The 25,000-nt window shown below is 39.8% G+C and overlaps 1 protein-coding gene across 1 annotated transcript in view; it reads left to right on the forward strand.

The window, feature by feature from the left end:
* The window catches only part of LOC127910868 (twisted gastrulation protein homolog 1-A-like), a 74,517-nt gene extending 70,046 nt beyond the window's left edge, over window positions 1–4,471 (forward strand). The window contains exon 5 of the mRNA XM_052475940.1: window positions 2,892–4,471. Within this exon, the coding sequence (XP_052331900.1) occupies window positions 2,892–3,073 (182 nt within the window). The 3' untranslated portion in view covers window positions 3,074–4,471. The remainder of the gene's footprint in view (window positions 1–2,891) is intronic.
* The last annotated feature ends 20,529 nt before the right edge of the window (window positions 4,472–25,000 follow it).

Below are 25,000 nucleotides of genomic sequence, written 5' to 3' on the forward strand. Positions count from 1 at the left end.
CTGCCTTGGGTTAATTGAAAGTGTATATTTTCTCTCTCTCTCTAGCAACTGAGATATATATATACACACACACACACACACACACACACACACACACACACACACACACACACACACACACACACACACACACACACACACACACACACACAGAGTGGGTGGCATTGTCCTCAGTAATGGAAACATTGAGGGTTAAATATGACTGCTTTTTGCAGGTAGTTACTAACTACGGCTTTAAATATGTCTATATGGGATTACTGGAACGTCTTTAAATATGTCTATATGGGATTACTGGAACGGCTTTAAATATGTCTATATGGGATTACTGGAACGGCTTTAAATATGTCTACATGGGATTACTGGAACGGCTTTAAATATGTCTATATGGGATTACTGGAACGGCTTTAAATATGTCTATATGGGATTACTGGAACGGCTTTAAATATGTCTATATGGGATTACTGGAACGGCTTTAAATATGTCTACATGGGATTACTGGAACGGCTTTAAATATGTCTACATGGGATTACTGGAACGGCTTTAAATATGTCTGCATGGGATTACTGGAACGGCTTTAAATATGTCTATATGGGATTACTGGAACGGCTTTAAATATGTCTATATGGGATTACTGGAACGGCTTTAAATATGTCTATATGGGATTACTGGAAATATGTCTATATGGGATTACTGGAACGGCTTTAAATATGTCTATATGGGATTACTGGAACGGCTTTAAATATGTCTATATGGGATTACTGGAACGGCTTTAAATATGTCTACATGGGATTACTGGAACGTCTTTAAATATGTCTATATGGGATTACTGGAACGGCTTTAAATATGTCTACATGGGATTACTGGAACGGCTTTAAATATGTCTATATGGGATTACTGGAACGGCTTTAAATATGTCTACATGGGATTACTGGAACGGCTTTAAATATGTCTATATGGGATTACTGGAACGGCTTTAAATATGTCTACATGGGATTACTGGAACGGCTTTAAATATGTCTGCATGGGATTACTGGAACGGCTTTAAATATGTCTATATGGGATTACTGGAACGGCTTTAAATATGTCTATATGGGATTACTGGAACGGCTTTAAATATGTCTATATGGGATTACTGGAACGGCTTTAAATATGTCTATATGGGATTACTGGAACGGCTTTAAATATGTCTATATGGGATTACTGGAACGGCTTTAAATATGTCTATATGGGATTACTGGAACGGCTTTAAATATGTCTATATGGGATTACTGGAACGGCTTTAAATATGTCTATATGGGATTACTGGAACGGCTTTAAATATGTCTATATGGGATTACTGGAACGGCTTTAAATATGTCTATATGGGATTACTGGAACGGCTTTAAATATGTCTATATGGGATTACTGGAACGGCTTTAAATATGTCTATATGGGATTACTGGAACGGCTTTAAATATGTCTATATGGGATTACTGGAACGGCTTTAAATATGTCTATATGGGATTACTGGAACGGCTTTAAATATGTCTACATGGGATTACTGGAACGGCTTTAAATATGTCTATATGGGATTACTGGAACGGCTTTAAATATGTCTACATGGGATTACTGGAACGGCTTTAAATATGTCTATATGGGATTACTGGAACGGCTTTAAATATGTCTACATGGGATTACTGGAACGGCTTTAAATATGTCTATATGGGATTACTGGAACGGCTTTTAATATGTCTATATGGGATTACTGGAACGGCTTTAAATATGTCTATATGGGATTACTGGAACGGCTTTAAATATGTCTATATGAGATTACTGGAACGGCTTTAAATATGTCTACATGGGATTACTGGAACGGCTTTAAATATGTCTATGTGGGATTACTGGAACGGCTTTAAATATGTCTATATGGGATTACTGGAACGGCTTTAAATATGTCTACATGGGATTACTGGAACGGCTTTAAATATGTCTATATGGGATTACTGGAACGGCTTTAAATATGTCTATATGGGATTACTGGAACGGCTTTAAATATGTCTATATGGGATTACTGGAACGGCTTTAAATATGTCTATATGGGATTACTGGAACGGCTTTAAATATGTCTACATGGGATTACTGGAACGGCTTTAAATATGTCTATATGGGATTACTGGAACGGCTTTAAATATGTCTACATGGGATTACTGGAACGGCTTTAAATATGTCTATATGGGATTACTGGAACGGCTTTAAATATGTCTATATGGGATTACTGGAACGGCTTTAAATATGTCTATATGGGATTACTGGAACGGCTTTAAATATGTCTATATGGGATTACTGGAACGGCTTTAAATATGTCTATATGGGATTACTGGAACGGCTTTAAATATGTCTACATGGGATTACTGGAACGGCTTTAAATATGTCTATATGGGATTACTGGAACGGCTTTAAATATGTCTATATGGGATTACTGGAACGGCTTTAAATATGTCTATATGGGATTACTGGAACGGCTTTAAATATGTCTACATGGGATTACTGGAACGGCTTTAAATATGTCTATATGGGATTACTGGAACGGCTTTAAATATGTCTACATGGGATTACTGGAACGGCTTTAAATATGTCTATATGGGATTACTGGAACGGCTTTAAATATGTCTACATGGGATTACTGGAACGGCTTTAAATATGTCTATATGGGATTACTGGAACGGCTTTAAATATGTCTATATGGGATTACTGGAACGGCTTTAAATATGTCTACATGGGATTACTGGAACGGCTTTAAATATGTCTACATGGGATTGCTGGAATACTAGTTCTGTGTTATACATGCTGTTACTAAGATAACTGACCTGTGCCCTATTTTCTCTCTGTATCCCTCCTCCCTTGTCCCCCAGATAACATGTGTACGGTGGTCTACTTTGACGACTGCGTATCCATCCGCCAGTGTAAACTATACTGTGAGTCGATGGGAGGGTCGAAGTACCGCTGGTTTCACAACGCCTGCTGTCAGTGCATCGGCCCGGAGTGTCTGGACTACGGCAGCAAGGCCGTGAAGTGCATGAACTGTCTGTTCTGAAGACAGACGGTGGATGGATCTATGAACTGTCTGTTCTGAAGACAACATATATATGGACCAAACCCATGGGCGGCTCGAGGGAGGGGCTAGACGATGTGGAAGCCTCCTCCCAAAATATTTTATTAATATATGAATGCATTTACACCATACAGTGCCTTCGGAAAGTATTCAGACCCCTTGACTTTTTTTCACATTTTTTTACGTTACAGCCTTATTCTAAAATGGATTAAATCATTTTTCCCCCTCATCAATCTACACACAATACCCCATAATGACATCACAATACCCCATAATGACATCACAATACCCCATAATGACATCACAATACCCCACAATGACATCACAATACCCCACAATGACATCACAATACCCCATAATGACAAAGCGAAAACGGGTTTCTATACATTTTTGCAAAAACATAAAATATTTTGACAAATAAAAAAACAAAACAGAAATACCTAATTTACATAAGTATTCAGACTTAAAATTAAGCTCAGGTGGATCCTGTTTCCATTAAAATAGCTGTGCAGCAATGCTCCCCATCCAACCTGACAGAGCTTGAGAGGATCTACAGAGAAGAATGGGAGAAACTCTCCAAATACAGGTGTGTCAAGCTTGTAGCGTCATACCCAAGAATACTAGAAGCTGTAATCACTGCCAAAGGTGCTTTAACAAAGTACTGAGTAAAGGGTCTGAATACTTATGGAACTGTGATATTGAGGTTTGCAAAAATGTCTAACAACCTTTCATTATGGGGTATTGTGATGTCATTATGGGGTATTGTGATATCATTATGGGGTATTGTGATATCATTATGGGGTATTGTGACGTCATTATGGGGTATTGTGATGTCATTATGGGGTATTGTGATATCATTATGGGGTATTGTGATGTCATTATGGGGTATTGTGATGTCATTATGGGGTATTGTGATGTCATTATGGGGTATTGTGATGTCATTATGGGGTATTGTGTGTAGATTGATGAGGGGAAAAACAATGTATTCCATTTTAGTATAAGGCTGTAAGGTAACAAAATGTAGAAAATGTCAAGGGGTCTGAATACTTTCCAAATGCTCTGTATATTACAAACACCACTACACAACAACCTACCCCTTAGCCACCTCAGTGTAAGTTTCTGGTGTCTTCACTGACCAAACCTGACTGTTCGTCCAATATGTTAATGATTGGATTCCTCTCAGTCTGCTATCTGACTATCACTGTGTCTCCTCTCAGTCTGCTATCTGACTATCACTGGGTCTCCTCTCAGTCTGCTATCTGACTATCACTGGGTCTCCTCTGTCTGCTATCTGACTATCACTGGGTCTCCTCTCAGTCTGCTATCTGACTATCACTGGGTCTCCTCTCAGTCTGCTATCTGACTATCACTGGGTCTCCTCTCAGTCTGCTATCTGACTATCACTGGGTCTCCTCTCAGTCTGCTATCTGACTATCACTGGGTCTCCTCTCAGTCTGCTATCTGACTATCACTGGGTCTCCTCTCAGTCTGCTATCTGACTATCACTGGGTCTCTTTCAGTCTGCTATCTGACTATCACTGGGTCTCCTCTTCAGTCTGCTATCTGACTATCACTGGGTCTCCTCTCAGTCTGCTATCTGACTATCACTGGGTCTCCTCTCAGTCTGCTATCTGACTATCACTGGGTCTCCTCTCAGTCTGCTATCTGACTATCACTGGGTCTCCTCTCAGTCTGCTATCTGACTATCACTGGGTCTCTTTCAGTCTGCTATCTGACTATCACTGGGTCTCCTCTCAGTCTGCTATCTGACTATCACTGGGTCTCCTCTCAGTCTGCTATCTGACTATCACTGGGTCTCCTCTCAGTCTGCTATCTGACTATCACTGGGTCTGCTATCTGACTCAGTCTGCTATCTGACTATCACTGGGTCTCCTCAGTCTGCTATCTGACTATCACTGGGTCTCCTCAGTCTGCTATCTGACTATCACTGGGTCTCCTCTCAGTCTGCTATCTGACTATCACTGGGTCTCCTCTCAGTCTGCTATCTGACTATCACTGGGTCTCTTTCAGTCTGCTATCTGACTATCACTGGGTCTCCTCTCAGTCTGCTATCTGACTATCACTGGGTCTCCTCTCAGTCTGCTATCTGACTATCACTGCTATCTGACTATCACTGGGTCTCCTCTCAGTCTGCTATCTGACTATCACTGGGTCTCCTCTCAGTCTGCTATCTGACTATCACTGGGTCTCCTCTCAGTCTGCTATCTGACTATCACTGGGTCTCCTCTGCTATCTGTCTGCTATCTGACTATCACTGGGTCTCCTCTCAGTCTGCTATCTGACTATCACTGGGTCTCCTTCAGTCTGCTATCTGACTATCACTGGGTCTCCTCTCAGTCTGCTATCTGACTATCACTGGGTCTCCTCTCAGTCTGCTATCTGACTATCACTGGGTCTCCTCTCAGTCTGCTATCTGACTATCACTGGGTCTCCTCTCAGTCTGCTATCTGACTATCACTGGGTCTCCTCTCAGTCTGCTATCTGACTATCACTGGGTCTCCTCTCAGTCTGCTATCTGACTATCACTGGGTCTCCTCTCAGTCTGCTATCTGACTATCACTGGGTCTCCTCTCAGTCTGCTATCTGACTATCACTGGGTCTCCTCTCAGTCTGCTATCTGACTATCACTGGGTCTCCTCTCAGTCTGCTATCTGACTATCACTGGGTCTCCTCTCAGTCTGCTATCTGACTATCACTGGGTCTCCTCTCAGTCTGCTATCTGACTATCACTGGGTCTCCTCTGCTATCTGTCTGCTATCTGACTATCACTGGGTCTCCTCTCAGTCTGCTATCTGACTATCACTGGGTCTCTTTCAGTCTGCTATCTGACTATCACTGACTATCTGACTGGGTCTCCTCTCAGTCTGCTATCTGACTATCACTGGGTCTCTTTCAGTCTGCTATCTGACTATCACTGGGTCTCCTCTCAGTCTGCTATCTGACTATCACTGGGTCTCCTCTCAGTCTGCTATCTGACTATCACTGGGTCTCCTCTCAGTCTGCTATCTGACTATCACTGGGTCTCCTCTCAGTCTGCTATCTGACTATCACTGGGTCTCCTCTCAGTCTGCTATCTGACTATCACTGGGTCTCCTCTCAGTCTGCTATCTGACTATCACTGGGTCTCCTCTCAGTCTGCTATCTGACTATCACTGGGTCTCCTCTCAGTCTGCTATCTGACTATCACTGGGTCTCCTCTCAGTCTGCTATCTGACTATCACTGGGTCTCCTCTCAGTCTGCTATCTGACTATCACTGGGTCTCCTCTCAGTCTGCTATCTGACTATCACTGGGTCTCCTCTCAGTCTGCTATCTGACTATCACTGGGTCTCCTCTCAGTCTGCTATCTGACTATCACTGGGTCTCCTCTCAGTCTGCTATCTGACTATCACTGGGTCTCCTCTCAGTCTGCTATCTGACTATCACTGGGTCTCCTCTCAGTCTGCTATCTGACTATCACTGGGTCTCCTCTCAGTCTGCTATCTGACTATCACTGGGTCTCCTCTCAGTCTGCTATCTGACTATCACTGGGTCTCCTCTCAGTCTGCTATCTGACTATCACTGGGTCTCCTCTCAGTCTGCTATCTGACTATCACTGGGTCTCCTCTCAGTCTGCTATCTGACTATCACTGGGTCTCCTCTCAGTCTGCTATCTGACTATCACTGGGTCTCCTCTCAGTCTGCTATCTGACTATCACTGGGTCTCCTCTCAGTCTGCTATCTGACTATCACTGGGTCTCCTCTCAGTCTGCTATCTGACTATCACTGGGTCTCCTCTCAGTCTGCTATCTGACTATCACTGGGTCTCCTCTCAGTCTGCTATCTGACTATCACTGGGTCTCCTCTCAGTCTGCTATCTGACTATCACTGGGTCTCCTCTCAGTCTGCTATCTGACTATCACTGGGTCTCCTCTCAGTCTGCTATCTGACTATCACTGGGTCTCCTCTCAGTCTGCTATCTGACTATCACTGGGTCTCCTCTCAGTCTGCTATCTGACTATCACTGGGTCTCCTCTCTATCTGACTATCACTGGGTCTCCTCTCAGTCTGCTATCTGACTATCACTGGGTCTCCTCTCAGTCTGCTATCTGACTATCACTGGGTCTCCTCTCAGTCTGCTATCTGACTATCACTGGGTCTCCTCTCAGTCTGCTATCTGACTATCACTGGGTCTCCTCTCAGTCTGCTATCTGACTATCACTGGGTCTCCTCTCAGTCTGCTATCTGACTATCACTGGGTCTCCTCTCAGTCTGCTATCTGACTATCACTCTTTCAGTCTGCTATCTGACTATCACTGGGTCCTCTCAGTCTGCTATCTGACTATCACTGGGTCTCCTCTCAGTCTGCTATCTGACTATCACTGGGTCTCCTCTCAGTCTGCTATCTGACTATCACTGGGTCTCCTCTCAGTCTGCTATCTGACTATCACTGGGTCTCCTCTCAGTCTGCTATCTGACTATCACTGGGTCTCCTCTGTCTGCTATCTGACTCACTGGGTCTCCTCTCAGTCTGCTATCTGACTATCACTGGGTCTCCTCTCAGTCTGCTATCTGACTATCACTGGTCTCCTCTCTGTCTGCTATCTGACTATCACTGGGTCTCCTCTCTGTCTGCTATCTGACTATCACTGGGTCTCCTCTCTGTCTGCTATCTGACTATCACTGTGTCTCCTCTCTGTCTGCTATCTGACTATCACTGGGTCTCCTCTCAGTCTGCTATCTGACTATCACTGGGTCTCCTCTCTGTCTGCTATCTGACTATCACTGGGTCTCCTCTGTCTGCTATCTGACTATCACTGGGTCTCCTCTCAGTCTGCTATCTGACTCACTGGGTCTCTTTCACGTGTCTCTGAATGTAATATATTTTCTCCCCACGGATTATTTTGTATTATTATTATTATTATTATTATTATTATTATACTGTGTTGCTATTGTATGTTTCATATTTACATATGTACTTTATATTGATAATGTATTTTTTACAATAATGGTCCACTTCCCATCATATTTGTTGTCTTGTGGTTATGTGAACCCTTTCTATTCTGACAATATGGAACAGTTATAATACAGTAGTAAACCAAAATGGAGTTGTTTGGAATTGTCAGAAAAACGCTTTGTACACAGTCCACTGTCAACATTTTAAGTGTCACTTCTACTTCTCACTAAATGACACGACACCTATAATTAGGGGTGTAGTTCTGCCGGGGCGCAGAGGAGCGAAGCTCCCTCACTTTTTTCAATTTGAGAATACAGCTAATAACAAAAAAACTATAACTTCTAAGTCAATTATATTTAAATACTACTAAAATTCCATGGGACAAAATGATAGAATGACAAACCAAACCAACATGTATAGCAGCAGCCAATAGATAAATGGTGTTTTTCTCCCCTGTCTTCTCTCTGGTGGGGGACAGAATGAGAAACAACTTCACGGGTTAAGTGAAGTAAAATTCACCCTGTGTATCTGCCTTGATGTTCATAACACTCCACAGTGTTAACCCAGAACCACTTGTGGTACGGCGACAGTTTTGCAGAGGACACCCAAATCAGAGTGGCCACCACAAAGCCCAGGGGGCCTGACAGTCTCTGGACAGGGGGCAGTCTCTGGACAGGGGGCAGTCTCTGGACAGGGGGCAGTCTCTGGACAGGGGGCAGTCTCTGGACAGGGGGCAGTCTCTGGACAGGGGGCAGTCTCTGGACAGGGGGCAGTCTCTGGACAGTCTCTGGAAGTTGCTGAAGCCCTATTGGTTGAGACGCCGGATCCATTCCAGATCGGCATGTCAGGATGGGAAATTGGAAATGTGAATTGGGTCAAGTTGGAGGTAATAATGTTATAGTTAACATTGACATGCATTAATATACATCACCAAAAGCTTGATTTTTATGGCTGTTTTTAAAAAAATAATAAAGAATTACCTGCAATTTTATGTTGTCATGATTTATGTCCACTGCTCGATCAACTGATTTGATACCATGTTTTAATCTATGCAAATAAATGATATGGATTCGAAGAATAGTTCACCTCAGTTTTCTTTTATTCTGTAATGGGGTATATTGTAACCATGTGTTGAAGCGAATCAACTCAAAAGTGTATGTGTAAACTATACAATGCAATGAAATACCTTCTCACAATAAAGCTCTCCTCGCAAACAGGGCCATGGTTAAGTTAGAGCATATGTATTAGTGTATACATATAGGCTATAGTCTACAAAATATCTGTATCACATAGTCTTAGGTCTATTCGATTATAGGCCTACTGCAAATAATTGTTGTTTGGTCCTGAACTGGTCGAATGGCAGAACCTCTGTTCCTATATCTAATAGTCCTCTGTTCCTATATCTAATAGTCCTCCTCTGTTCCTATATCTAATAGTCCTCTGTTCCTATGTCTAATAGTCCTCTGTTCCTATGTCTAATAGTCCTCTGTTCCTATGTCTAATAGTCCTCTGTTCCTATATCTAATAGTCCTCTGTTCCTATATCTAATAGTCCTCCTCTGTTCCTATATCTAATAGTCCTCCTCTGTTCCTATGTCTAATAGTCCTCTGTTCCTATGTCTAATAGTCCTCTGTTCCTATGTCTAATAGTCCTCTGTTCCTATATCTAATAGTCCTCTGTTCCTATATCTAATAGTCCTCTGTTCCTATATCTAATAGTCCTCTGTTCCTATGTCTAATAGTCCTCTGTTCCTATATCTAATAGTCCTCCTCTGTTCCTATATCTAATAGTCCTCCTCTGTTCCTATATCTAATAGTCCTCTGTTCCTATATCTAATAGTCCTCTGTTCCTATATCTAATAGTCCTCTGTTCCTATGTCTAATAGTCCTCCTCTGTTTCTACGTCTAATAGTCCTCTGTTCCTATATCTAATAGTCCTCCTCTGTTCCTACGTCTAATAGTCCTCTGTTCCTATATCTAATAGTCCTCCTCTGTTCCTATATCTAATAGTCCTCCTCTGTTCCTATGTCTAATAGTCCTCTGTTCCTATATCTAATAGTCCTCCTCTGTTCCTATATCTAATAGTCCTCTGTTCCTATATCTAATAGTCCTCCTCTGTTCCTATATCTAATAGTCCTCCTCTGTTCCTATATCTAACAGTCCTCCTCTGTTCCTATATCTAATAGTCCTCCTCTGTTCCTATATCTAATAGTCCTCCTCTGTTCCTATGTCTAATAGTCCTCTGTTCCTATATCTAACAGTCCTCCTCTGTTCCTATGTCTAATAGTCCTCTGTTCCTATATCTAATAGTCCTCCTCTGTTCCTATATCTAACAGTCCTCCTCTGTTCCTATGTCTAATAGTCCTCTGTTCCTATATCTAATAGTCCTCCTCTGTTCCTATATCTAATAGTCCTCCTCTGTTCCTATATCTAATAGTCCTCCTCTGTTCCTATATCTAATAGTCCTCCTCTGTTCCTATATCTAATAGTCCTCCTCTGTTCCTATATCTAACAGTCCTCCTCTGTTCCTATGTCTAATAGTCCTCTGTTCCTATATCTAATAGTCCTCCTCTGTTCCTATATCTAATAGTCCTCCTCTGTTCCTATATCTAATAGTCCTCCTCTGTTCCTATGTCTAATAGTCCTCCTGTTCCTATATCTAATAGTCCTCCTCTGTTCCTATATCTAATAGTCCTCTGTTCCTATATCTAATAGTCCTCCTCTGTTCCTATATCTAACAGTCCTCCTCTGTTCCTATGTCTAATAGTCCTCTGTTCCTATATCTAATAGTCCTCCTCTGTTCCTATATCTAATAGTCCTCTGTTCCTATATCTAATAGTCCTCCTCTGTTCCTATATCTAACAGTCCTCCTCTGTTCCTATGTCTAATAGTCCTCTGTTCCTATATCTAATAGTCCTCCTCTGTTCCTATATCTAATAGTCCTCCTCTGTTCCTATATCTAATAGTCCTCCTCTGTTCCTATATCTAATAGTCCTCCTCTGTTCCTATGTCTAATAGTCCTCTGTTCCTATATCTAACAGTCCTCCTCTGTTCCTATGTCTAATAGTCCTCTGTTCCTATATCTAATAGTCCTCCTCTGTTCCTATATCTAACAGTCCTCCTCTGTTCCTATGTCTAATAGTCCTCCTCTGTTCCTATGTCTAATAGTCCTCTGTTCCTATATCTAATAGTCCTCCTCTGTTCCTATGTCTAATAGTCCTCTGTTCCTATATCTAATAGTCCTCCTCTGTTCCTATATCTAACAGTCCTCCTCTGTTCCTATGTCTAATAGTCCTCTGTTCCTATATCTAATAGTCCTCCTCTGTTTCTACGTCTAATAGTCCTCTGTTCCTATATCTAATAGTCCTCCTCTGTTCCTATATCTAATAGTCCTCCTCTGTTCCTATATCTAATAGTCCTCCTCTGTTCCTATATCTAATAGTCCTCCTCTGTTCCTATATCTAATAGTCCTCCTCTGTTCCTATATCTAATAGTCCTCCTCTGTTCCTATATCTAATAGTCCTCCTCTGTTCCTATATCTAATAGTCCTCCTCTGTTCCTATATCTAATAGTCCTCTGTTCCTATATCTAATAGTCCTCCTCTGTTCCTATATCTAATAGTCCTCTGTTCCTATATCTAATAGTCCTCCTCTGTTCCTATATCTAACAGTCCTCCTCTGTTCCTATGTCTAATAGTCCTCTGTTCCTATATCTAATAGTCCTCCTCTGTTCCTATATCTAATAGTCCTCTGTTCCTATATCTAATAGTCCTCCTCTGTTCCTATATCTAATAGTCCTCTGTTCCTATATCTAATAGTCCTCCTCTGTTCCTATATCTAATAGTCCTCTGTTCCTATATCTAATAGTCCTCCTCTGTTCCTATATCTAATAGTCCTCTGTTCCTATATCTAATAGTCCTCCTCTGTTCCTATATCTAATAGTCCTCCTCTGTTCCTATATCTAATAGTCCTCCTCTGTTCCTATATCTAATAGTCCTCCTCTGTTCCTATATCTAATAGTCCTCCTCTGTTCCTATATCTAATAGTCCTCCTCTGTTCCTATATCTAATAGTCCTCCTCTGTTCCTATATCTAATAGTCCTCCTCTGTTCCTATATCTAATAGTCCTCCTCTGTTCCTATATCTAATAGTCCTCTGTTCCTATATCTAATAGTCCTCCTCTGTTCCTATATCTAATAGTCCTCCTCTGTTCCTATGTCTAATAGTCCTCTGTTCCTATATCTAATAGTCCTCCTCTGTTCCTACGTCTAATAGTCCTCCTCTGTTCCTATATCTAATAGTCCTCCTCTGTTCCTATATCTAATAGTCCTCTGTTCCTATATCTAATAGTCCTCCTCTGTTCCTATATCTAATAGTCCTCTGTTCCTATATCTAACAGTCCTCCTCTGTTCCTATATCTAATAGTCCTCTGTTCCTATATCTAATAGTCCTCCTCTGTTCCTATATCTAATAGTCCTCTGTTCCTATGTCTAATAGTCCTCTGTTCCTATATCTAATAGTCCTCCTCTGTTCCTATATCTAATAGTCCTCCTCTGTTCCTACGTCTAATAGTCCTCTGTTCCTATATCTAATAGTCCTCTGTTCCTATATCTAATAGTCCTCCTCTGTTCCTATATCTAATAGTCCTCCTCTGTTCCTATATCTAATAGTCCTCCTCTGTTCCTATATCTAATAGTCCTCCTCTGTTCCTATATCTAATAGTCCTCCTCTGTTCCTATATCTAATAGTCCTCCTCTGTTCCTATATCTAATAGTCCTCCTCTGTTCCTATATCTAATAGTCCTCCTCTGTTCCTATGTCTAATAGTCCTCTGTTCCTATATCTAATAGTCCTCCTCTGTTCCTATATCTAATAGTCCTCTGTTCCTATATCTAATAGTCCTCCTCTGTTCCTATATCTAATAGTCCTCCTCTGTTCCTATATCTAATAGTCCTCTGTTCCTATATCTAATAGTCCTCCTCTGTTCCTATATCTAATAGTCCTCCTCTGTTCCTATATCTAATAGTCCTCCTCTGTTCCTATATCTAATAGTCCTCCTCTGTTCCTATATCTAATAGTCCTCCTCTGTTCCTATATCTAATAGTCCTCCTCTGTTCCTATATCTAATAGTCCTCCTCTGTTCCTATATCTAATAGTCCTCCTCTGTTCCTATATCTAACAGTCCTCCTCTGTTCCTATGTCTAATAGTCCTCTGTTCCTATATCTAACAGTCCTCCTCTGTTCCTATATCTAATAGTCCTCTGTTCCTATGTCTAATAGTCCTCTGTTCCTATATCTAATAGTCCTCCTCTGTTCCTATATCTAATAGTCCTCCTCTGTTCCTATATCTAATAGTCCTCCTCTGTTCCTATATCTAATAGTCCTCCTCTGTTCCTATATCTAATAGTCCTCCTCTGTTCCTATATCTAATAGTCCTCTGTTCCTATATCTAATAGTCCTCCTCTGTTCCTATATCTAATAGTCCTCCTCTGTTCCTATATCTAATAGTCCTCCTCTGTTCCTATATCTAATAGTCCTCCTCTGTTCCTATATCTAATAGTCCTCTGTTCCTATATCTAATAGTCCTCTGTTCCTATTTCTAATAGTCCTCTGTTCCTATATCTAATAGTCCTCCTCTGTTCCTATATCTAATAGTCCTCTGTTCCTATATCTAATAGTCCTCCTCTGTTCCTATATCTAATAGTCCTCTGTTCCTATATCTAATAGTCCTCCTCTGTTCCTATATCTAATAGTCCTCTGTTCCTATATCTAATAGTCCTCCTCTGTTCCTATATCTAATAGTCCTCCTCTGTTCCTATGTCTAATAGTCCTCCTCTGTTCCTATATCTAATAGTCCTCTGTTCCTATATCTAATAGTCCTCTGTTCCTATATCTAATAGTCCTCCTCTGTTCCTATATCTAACAGTCCTCCTCTGTTCCTATGTCTAATAGTCCTCCTCTGTTTCTACGTCTAATAGTCCTCTGTTCCTATATCTAATAGTCCTCCTCTGTTCCTATATCTAATAGTCCTCTGTTCCTATATCTAATAGTCCTCTGTTCCTATGTCTAGTAGTCCTCTGTTCCTATGTCTAATAGTCCTCTGTTCCTATATCTAATAGTCCTCCTCTGTTCCTACATCTAATAGTCCTCTGTTCCTATATCTAATAGTCCTCCTCTGTTCCTATATCTAATAGTCCTCTGTTCCTATATCTAATAGTCCTCCTCTGTTCCTATATCTAATAGTCCTCTGTTCCTATATCTAATAGTCCTCTGTTCCTATATCTAACAGTCCTCCTCTGTTCCTATATCTAATAGTCCTCCTCTGTTCCTATATCTAATAGTCCTCTGTTCCTATATCTAATAGTCCTCTGTTCCTATATCTAACAGTCCTCCTCTGTTCCTATATCTAATAGTCCTCTGTTCCTATATCTAACAGTCCTCCTCTGTTCCTATATCTAATAGTCCTCTGTTCCTATGTCTAATAGTCCTCCTCTGTTTCTACGTCTAATAGTCCTCTGTTCCTATATCTAATAGTCCTCCTCTGTTCCTATATCTAATAGTCCTCCTCTGTTCCTATATCTATTAGTCCTCCTCTGTTCCTATATCTAATAGTCCTCCTCTGTTCCTATATCTAATAGTCCTCCTCTGTTCCTATATCTAATAGTCCTCCTCTGTTCCTATATCTAATAGTCCTCCTCTGTATATCTAGTCCTCCTCTGTTCCTATATCTAACAGTCCTCCTCTGTTCCTATATCTAATAGTCCTCCTCTGTTCCTATATCTAACAGTCCTCCTCTGTTCCTATGTCTAATAGTCCTCTGTTCCTATATCTAACAGTCCTCCTCTGTTCCTATATCTAATAGTCCTCTGTTCCTATGTCTAATAGTCCTCTGTTCCTATATCTAATAGTCCTCCTCTGTTCCTACATCTAATAGTCCTCCTCTGTTCCTACGTCTAATAGTCCTCTGTTCCTATATCTAATAGTCCTCTGTTCCTATATCTAATAGTCCTCCTCTGTTCCTATATCTAATAGTCCTCCTCTGTTCCTATGTCTAATAGTCCTCTGTTCCTATATCTAATAGTCCTCCTCTGTTCCTATATCTAATAGTCCTCCTCTGTTCCTATATCTAATAGTCCTCCTCTGTTCCTATATCTAATAGTCCTCTGTTCCTATATCTAATAGTCCTCTGTTCCTATATCTAATAGTCCTCTGTTCCTATATCTAACAGTCCTCTGTTCCTATGTCTAATAGTCCTCTGTTCCTATGTCTAATAGTCCTCTGTTCCTATATCTAATAGTCCTCCTCTGTTCCTATATCTAATAGTCCTCTGTTCCTATATCTAATAGTCCTCTGTTCCTATATCTAATAGTCCTCTGTTCCTATGTCTAATAGTCCTCCTCTGTTTCTACGTCTAATAGTCCTCTGTTCCTATATCTAATAGTCCTCCTCTGTTCCTACGTCTAATAGTCCTCCTCTGTTCCTATGTCTAATAGTCCTCCTCTGTTCCTATATCTAATAGTCCTCTGTTCCTATATCTAATAGTCCTCTGTTCCTATATCTAACAGTCCTCCTCTGTTCCTATGTCTAATAGTCCTCCTCTGTTTCTACGTCTAATAGTCCTCTGTTCCTATATCTAATAGTCCTCCTCTGTTCCTATATCTAATAGTCCTCTGTTCCTATATCTAATAGTCCTCTGTTCCTATGTCTAGTAGTCCTCTGTTCCTATGTCTAATAGTCCTCTGTTCCTATATCTAATAGTCCTCCTCTGTTCCTACATCTAATAGTCCTCTGTTCCTATATCTAATAGTCCTCTGTTCCTATATCTAATAGTCCTCCTCTGTTCCTATATCTAATAGTCCTCTGTCCCTATATCTAATAGTCCTCCTCTGTTCCTATATCTAATAGTCCTCCTCTGTTCCTATATCTAATAGTCCTCTGTTCCTATATCTAATAGTCCTCCTCTGTTCCTATATCTAATAGTCCTCCTCTGTTCCTATATCTAATAGTCCTCCTCTGTTCCTATATCTAATAGTCCTCCTCTGTTCCTATATCTAATAGTCCTCCTCTGTTCCTATATCTAATAGTCCTCTGTTCCTATATCTAATAGTCCTCCTCTGTTCCTATATCTAATAGTCCTCCTCTGTTCCTATATCTAATAGTCCTCCTCTGTTCCTATATCTAATAGTCCTCCTCTGTTCCTATATCTAATAGTCCTCCTCTGTTCCTATATCTAATAGTCCTCCTCTGTTCCTATATCTAATAGTCCTCTGTTCCTATATCTAATAGTCCTCCTCTGTTCCTATATCTAATAGTCCTCTGTTCCTATATCTAATAGTCCTCTGTTCCTATGTCTAATAGTCCTCTGTTCCTATATCTAATAGTCCTCCTCTGTTCCTATATCTAATAGTCCTCTGTTCCTATATCTAATAGTCCTAATCTAGTCCTCTGTTCCTATATCTAATAGTCCTCCTCTGTTCCTATATCTAATAGTCCTCCTCTGTTCCTATATCTAATAGTCCTCTGTTCCTAGTCTAATAGTCCTCTGTTCCTATATCTAATAGTCCTCCTCTGTTCCTATATCTAATAGTCCTCCTCTGTTCCTATATCTAATAGTCCTCCTCTGTTCCTATATCTAATAGTCCTCCTCTGTTCCTATATCTAATAGTCCTCCTCTGTTCCTATATCTAATAGTCCTCCTCTGTTCCTATATCTAATAGTATCTAATAGTCCTCCTCTGTTCCTATATCTAATAGTCCTCCTCTGTTCCTATATCTAATAGTCCTCCTCTGTTCCTATATCTAATAGTCCTCCTCTGTTCCTATATCTAATAGTCCTCTGTTCCTATATCTAATAGTCCTCCTCTGTTCCTATGTCTAATAGTCCTCCTCTGTTCCTATGTCTAATAGTCCTCTGTTCCTATATCTAATAGTCCTCCTCTGTTCCTATATCTAATAGTCCTCCTCTGTTCCTATATCTAATAGTCCTCTGTTCCTATATCTAATAGTCCTCTGTTCCTATGTCTAATAGTCCTCTGTTCCTATATCTAATAGTCCTCCTCTGTTCCTACATCTAATAGTCCTCCTCTGTTCCTATATCTAATAGTCCTCCTCTGTTCCTATATCTAATAGTCCTCCTCTGTTCCTATATCTAATAGTCCTCTGTTCCTATATCTAATAGTCCTCCTCTGTTCCTATATCTAATAGTCCTCCTGTTCCTATATCTAATAGTCCTCTCTGTTCCTATATCTAATAGTCCTCCTCTGTTCCTATATCTAATAGTCCTCCTCTGTTCCTATATCTAATAGTCCTCCTCTGTTCCTATATCTAATAGTCCTCCTCTGTTCCTATATCTAATAGTCCTCCTCTGTTCCTATATCTAATAGTCCTCTGTTCCTATATCTGTTCCTCCTCTGTTCCTATATCTAATAGTCCTCCTCTGTTCCTATATCTAATAGTCCTCCTCTGTTCCTATCTGTTCTGTTCCTATATCTAATAGTCCTCCTCTGTTCCTATATCTAATAGTCCTCCTCTGTTCCTATATCTAATAGTCCTCTGTTCCTATATCTAATAGTCCTCTGTTCCTATATCTAATAGTCCTCTGTTCCTATATCTAATAGTCCTCTGTTCCTATATCTAATAGTCCTCCTCTGTTCCTATATCTAATAGTCCTCCTCTGTTTCTACGTCTAATAGTCCTCTGTTCCTATATCTAATAGTCCTCCTCTGTTCCTATATCTAATAGTCCTCCTCTGTTCCTATATCTAATAGTCCTCCTCTGTTCCTATATCTAATAGTCCTCTGTTCCTATATCTAATAGTCCTCTGTTCCTATATCTAATAGTCCTCCTCTGTTCCTATATCTAATAGTCCTCCTCTGTTCCTATATCTAATAGTCCTCCTCTGTTCCTATATCTAATAGTCCTCCTCTGTTCCTATATCTAATAGTCCTCCTCTGTTCCTATATCTAATAGTCCTCTGTTCCTATATCTAATAGTCCTCCTCTGTTCCTATATCTAATAGTCCTCTGTTCCTATATCTAATAGTCCTCCTCTGTTCCTATATCTAATAGTCCTCCTCTGTTCCTATATCTAATAGTCCTCTGTTCCTATATCTAATAGTCCTCCTCTGTTCCTATATCTAATAGTCCTCCTCTGTTCCTATATCTAATAGTCCTCCTCTGTTCCTATATCTAATAGTCCTCTGTTCCTATATCTAATAGTCCTCTGTTCCTATATCTAATAGTCCTCCTCTGTTCCTATATCTAATAGTCCTCCTCTGTTCCTATATCTAATAGTCCTCTGTTCCTATATCTAATAGTCCTCTGTTCCTATATCTAATAGTCCTCCTCTGTTCCTATATCTAATAGTCCTCTGTTCCTATATCTAATAGTCCTCCTCTGTTCCTATGTCTAGTCCTCCTCTGTTTCTACGTCTAATAGTCCTCTGTTCCTATATCTAATAGTCCTCCTCTGTTCCTATATCTAATAGTCCTCCTCTGTTCCTATATCTATTAGTCCTCCTCTGTTCCTATATCTAATAGTCCTCCTCTGTTCCTATATCTAATAGTCCTCCTCTGTTCCTATATCTAATAGTCCTCCTCTGTTCCTATATCTAATAGTCCTCCTCTGTTCCTATATCTAATAGTCCTCCTCTGTTCCTATATCTAATAGTCCTCCTCTGTTCCTATATCTAATAGTCCTCCTCTGTTCCTATATCTAACAGTCCTCCTCTGTTCCTATATCTAATAGTCCTCCTCTGTTCCTATATCTAATAGTCCTCTATGTCTAATAGTTCCTATATCTAATAGTCCTCCTCTGTTCCTATATCTAATAGTCCTCTGTTCCTATGTCTAATAGTCCTCTGTTCCTATATCTAATAGTCCTCCTCTGTTCCTATATCTAATAGTCCTCCTCTGTTCCTATATCTAATAGTCCTCCTCTGTTCCTATATCTAATAGTCCTCTGTTCCTATATCTAATAGTCCTCCTCTGTTCCTATATCTAATAGTCCTCCTCTGTTCCTATATCTAATAGTCCTCCTCTGTTCCTATATCTAATAGTCCTCCTCTGTTCCTATATCTAATAGTCCTCTGTTCCTATATCTAATAGTCCTCCTCTGTTCCTATATCTAATAGTCCTCCTCTGTTCCTATATCTAATAGTCCTCTGTTCCTATATCTAATAGTCCTCTGTTCCTATGTCTAATAGTCCTCTGTTCCTATATCTAATAGTGTCCTAATATATCTAATAGTCCTCTGTTCCTATATCTAATAGTCCTCTGTTCCTATATCTAATAGTCCTCCTCTGTTCCTATATCTAATAGTCCTCCTCTGTTCCTATATCTAATAGTAATTCCTAGTCCTCTGTTCCTATATCTAATAGTCCTCTGTTCCTATATCTAATAGTCCTCCTCTGTTTCTATATCTAATAGTCCTCTGTTCCTATATCTAATAGTCCTCCTCTGTTCCTATATCTCTAATAGTCCTCCTCTGTTCCTATTCCTATATCTAATAGTCCTCCTCTGTTCCTATATCTAATAGTCCTCTGTTCCTATATCTAATAGTCCTCTGTTCCTATATCTAATAGTCCTCCTCTGTTCCTATGTCTAATAGTCCTCTGTTCCTATATCTAATAGTCCTCCTCTGTTCCTATATCTAATAGTCCTCTGTTCCTATATCTAATAGTCCTCTGTTCCTATGTCTAGTAGTCCTCTGTTCCTATGTCTAATAGTCCTCTGTTCCTATATCTAATAGTCCTCCTCTGTTCCTACATCTAATAGTCCTCTGTTCCTATATCTAATAGTCCTCCTCTGTTCCTATATCTAATAGTCCTCTGTTCCTATATCTAATAGTCCTCCTCTGTTCCTATATCTAATAGTCCTCTGTTCCTATATCTAATAGTCCTCTGTTCCTATATCTAATAGTCCTCCTCTGTTCCTATATCTAATAGTCCTCTGTTCCTATATCTAATAGTCCTCCTCTGTTCCTATATCTAATAGTCCTCTGTTCCTATATCTAATAGTCCTCCTCTGTTCCTATATCTAATAGTCCTCCTCTGTTCCTATATCTAATAGTCCTCTGTTCCTATATCTAATAGTCCTCCTCTGTTCCTATATCTAATAGTCCTCTGTTCCTATATCTAATAGTCCTCCTCTGTTCCTATATCTAATAGTCCTCCTCTGTTCCTATATCTAATAGTCCTCCTCTGTTCCTACGTCTAATAGTCCTCCTCTGTTCCTATATCTAATAGTCCTCCTATATCTAATAGTTCCTCTTCCTATATCTAATAGTCCTCCTCTGTTCCTATATCTAATAGTCCTCTGTTCCTATATCTAATAGTCCTCTCTGTTCCTATATCTAATAGTCCTCCTCTGTTCCTATATCTAATAGTCCTCTGTTCCTATATCTAATAGTCCTCCTCTGTTCCTATATCTAATAGTCCTCCTCTGTTCCTATGTCTAATAGTCCTCTGTTCCTATATCTAATAGTCCTCCTCTGTTCCTATATCTAATAGTCCTCCTCTGTTCCTATATCTAATAGTCCTCTGTTCCTATATCTAATAGTCCTCCTCTGTTCCTATATCTAATAGTCCTCCTCTGTTCCTATATCTAATAGTCCTCTGTTCCTATATCTAATAGTCCTCCTCTGTTCCTACATCTAATAGTCCTCCTCTGTTCCTATATCTAATAGTCCTCCTCTGTTCCTATATCTAATAGTCCTCTGTTCCTATATCTAATAGTCCTCCTCTGTTCCTATATCTAATAGTCCTCTGTTCCTATATCTAATAGTCCTCCTCTGTTCCTATATCTAATAGTCCTCCTCTGTTCCTATATCTAATAGTCCTCCTCTGTTCCTATATCTAATAGTCCTCCTCTGTTCCTATATCTAATAGTCCTCCTCTGTTCCTATATCTAATAGTCCTCCTCTGTTCCTATATCTAATAGTCCTCTGTTCCTATATCTAACAGTCCTCCTCTGTTCCTATATCTAATAGTCCTCTGTTCCTATATCTAATAGTCCTCCTCTGTTCCTACGTCTAATAGTCCTCCTCTGTTCCTATATCTAATAGTCCTCCTCTGTTCCTATATCTAATAGTCCTCTGTTCCTATATCTAATAGTCCTCCTCTGTTCCTATATCTAATAGTCCTCTGTCCCTATATCTAATAGTCCTCTGTTCCTAGTCCTCCTCTGTTCCTATATCTAATAGTCCTCCTCTGTTCCTATATCTAATAGTCCTCCTCTGTTCCTATATCTAATAGTCCTCTGTTCCTATATCTAATAGTCCTCTGTTCCTATATCTAATAGTCCTCCTCTGTTCCTATGTCTAATAGTCCTCCTCTGTTCCTATATCTAATAGTCCTCCTCTGTTCCTATATCTAATAGTCCTCCTCTGTTCCTATATCTAATAGTCCTCCTCTGTTCCTATGTCTAATAGTCCTCTGTTCCTATATCTAATAGTCCTCCTCTGTTCCTATATCTAATAGTCCTCCTCTGTTCCTATATCTAATAGTCCTCCTCTGTTCCTATATCTAATAGTCCTCCTCTGTTCCTATATCTAATAGTCCTCCTCTGTTCCTACGTCTAATAGTCCTCTGTTCCTATATCTAATAGTCCTCTGTTCCTATATCTAATAGTCCTCCTCTGTTCCTATATCTAATAGTCCTCCTCTGTTCCTATGTCTAATAGTCCTCTGTTCCTATATCTAATAGTCCTCTGTTCCTATATCTAATAGTCCTCCTCTGTTCCTATATCTAATAGTCCTCCTCTGTTCCTATATCTAATAGTCCTCCTCTGTTCCTATATCTAATAGTCCTCCTCTGTTCCTATATCTAATAGTCCTCTGTTCCTATATCTAATAGTCCTCCTCTGTTCCTATATCTAATAGTCCTCTGTTCCTATATCTAATAGTCCTCCTCTGTTCCTATATCTAATAGTCCTCCTCTGTTCCTATATCTAATAGTCCTCCTCTGTTCCTATATCTAATAGTCCTCTGTTCCTATATCTAATAGTCCTCCTCTGTTCCTATATCTAACAGTCCTCCTCTGTTCCTATGTCTAATAGTCCTCTGTTCCTATATCTAATAGTCCTCCTCTGTTCCTACGTCTAATAGTCCTCCTCTGTTCCTATATCTAATAGTCCTCCTCTGTTCCTATATCTAATAGTCCTCTGTTCTATTCTAATAGTCCTAATATCTAATAGTCCTCCTCTGTTCCTATATCTCTGTTCCTATATCTAATAGTCCTCCTCTGTTCCTATATCTAATAGTCCTCCTCTGTTCCTATATCTAATAGTCCTCCTCTGTTCCTATATCTAATAGTCCTCCTCTGTTCCTATATCTAATAGTCCTCCTCTGTTCCTATATCTAATAGTCCTCCTCTGTTCCTATATCTAATAGTCCTCCTCTGTTCCTATATCTAACAGTCCTCCTCTGTTCCTATATCTAATAGTCCTCTGTTCCTATATCTAACAGTCCTCCTCTGTTCCTATATCTAATAGTCCTCTGTTCCTATGTCTAATAGTCCTCTGTTCCTATATCTAATAGTCCTCCTCTGTTCCTATATCTAATAGTCCTCCTCTGTTCCTATATCTAATAGTCCTCCTCTGTTCCTATATCTAATAGTCCTCCTCTGTTCCTATATCTAATAGTCCTCCTCTGTTCCTATATCTAATAGTCCTCCTCTGTTCCTATATCTAATAGTCCTCTGTTCCTATATCTAATAGTCCTCCTCTGTTCCTATATCTAATAGTCCTCTGTTCCTATATCTAATAGTCCTCCTCTGTTCCTATATCTAATAGTCCTCCTCTGTTCCTATATCTAATAGTCCTCCTCTGTTCCTATATCTAATAGTCCTCCTCTGTTCCTATATCTAATAGTCCTCCTCTGTTCCTATATCTAATAGTCCTCCTCTGTTCCTATATCTAATAGTCCTCCTCTGTTCCTATATCTAATAGTCCTCCTCTGTTCCTATATCTAATAGTCCTCTGTTCCTATATCTAATAGTCCTCCTCTGTTCCTATATCTAATAGTCCTCTGTTCCTATGTCTAATAGTCCTCTGTTCCTATATCTAATAGTCCTCCTCTGTTCCTACATCTAATAGTCCTCCTCTGTTCCTACGTCTAATAGTCCTCTGTTCCTATATCTAATAGTCCTCTGTTCCTATATCTAATAGTCCTCCTCTGTTCCTATATCTAATAGTCCTCCTCTGTTCCTATATCTAATAGTCCTCCTCTGTTCCTATATCTAATAGTCCTCCTCTGTTCCTATATCTAATAGTCCTCCTCTGTTCCTATATCTAATAGTCCTCCTCTGTTCCTATATCTAATAGTCCTCCTCTGTTCCTATATCTAATAGTCCTCTGTTCCTATATCTAATAGTCCTCTGTTCCTATATCTAATAGTCCTCTGTTCCTATATCTAACAGTCCTCCTCTGTTCCTATGTCTAATAGTCCTCTGTTCCTATATCTAATAGTCCTCCTCTGTTCCTATATCTAATAGTCCTCCTCTGTTCCTATGTCTAATAGTCCTCTGTTCCTATATCTAATAGTCCTCCTCTGTTCCTATATCTAATAGTCCTCCTCTGTTCCTATATCTAATAGTCCTCCTCTGTTCCTATATCTAATAGTCCTCCTCTGTTCCTATATCTAATAGTCCTCCTCTGTTCCTATATCTAATAGTCCTCCTCTGTTCCTATATCTAATAGTCCTCCTCTGTTCCTATATCTAATAGTCCTCCCTCTGTTCCTATATCTAATAGTCCTCCTCTGTTCCTAGTCTAATAGTCCTCTCTGTTCCTATATCTAATAGTCCTCTGTTCCTATATCTAATAGTCCTCCTCTGTTCCTATATCTAATAGTCCTCCTCTGTTCCTATGTCTAATAGTCCTCCCTATATCTAATAGTTCCTATATCTAATAGTCCTCCTCTGTTCCTATATCTAATAGTCCTCCTCTGTTCCTATATCTAATAGTCCTCTGTTCCTATATCTAATAGTCCTCCTATATCTAATAGTCCTGTTCCTATATCTAATAGTCCTCCTCTGTTCCTATATCTAATAGTCCTCTGTTCCTCTGTTCCTATATCTAATAGTCCTCTCTGTTCCTATATCTAATAGTCCTCCTCTGTTCCTATATCTAATAGTCCTCCTCTGTTCCTATATCTAATAGTCCTCCTCTGTTCCTATATCTAATAGTCCTCCTCTGTTCCTATATCTAATAGTCCTCCTCCTCCTCTGTTCCTATATCTAATAGTCCTCCTCTGTTCCTATGTCTAATAGTCCTCCTCTGTTCCTATATCTAATAGTCCTCCTCTGTTCCTATATCTAATAGTCCTCCTCTGTTCCTATATCTAATAGTCCTCCTCTGTTCCTATATCTAATAGTCCTCCTCTGTTCCTATATCTAATAGTCCTCCTCTGTTCCTATATCTAATAGTCCTCCTCTGTTCCTATATCTAATAGTCCTCCTCTGTTCCTATATCTAATAGTCCTCCTCTGTTCCTATATCTAATAGTCCTCCTCTGTTCCTATATCTAACAGTCCTCCTCTGTTCCTATGTCTAATAGTCCTCTGTTCCTATATCTAATAGTCCTCCTCTGTTCCTATATCTAACAGTCCTCCTCTGTTCCTATATCTAATAGTCCTCCTCTGTTCCTATATCTAATAGTCCTCCTCTGTTCCTATATCTAATAGTCCTCCTCTGTTCCTATATCTAATAGTCCTCCTCTGTTCCTATGTCTAATAGTCCTCTGTTCCTATATCTAACAGTCCTCCTCTGTTCCTATATCTAATAGTCCTCCTCTGTTCCTATATCTAATAGTCCTCCTCTGTTCCTATATCTAATAGTCCTCTGTTCCTATATCTAATAGTCCTCCTCTGTTCCTATATCTAACAGTCCTCCTCTGTTCCTATATCTAATAGTCCTCCTCTGTTCCTATATCTAATAGTCCTCCTCTTTTCCTATATCTAATAG

This window comes from Oncorhynchus keta, chromosome 23 (genome assembly GCF_023373465.1).
Source record: "Oncorhynchus keta strain PuntledgeMale-10-30-2019 chromosome 23, Oket_V2, whole genome shotgun sequence".
NCBI classification, from domain to species: Eukaryota; Metazoa; Chordata; class Actinopteri; order Salmoniformes; family Salmonidae; genus Oncorhynchus; species Oncorhynchus keta.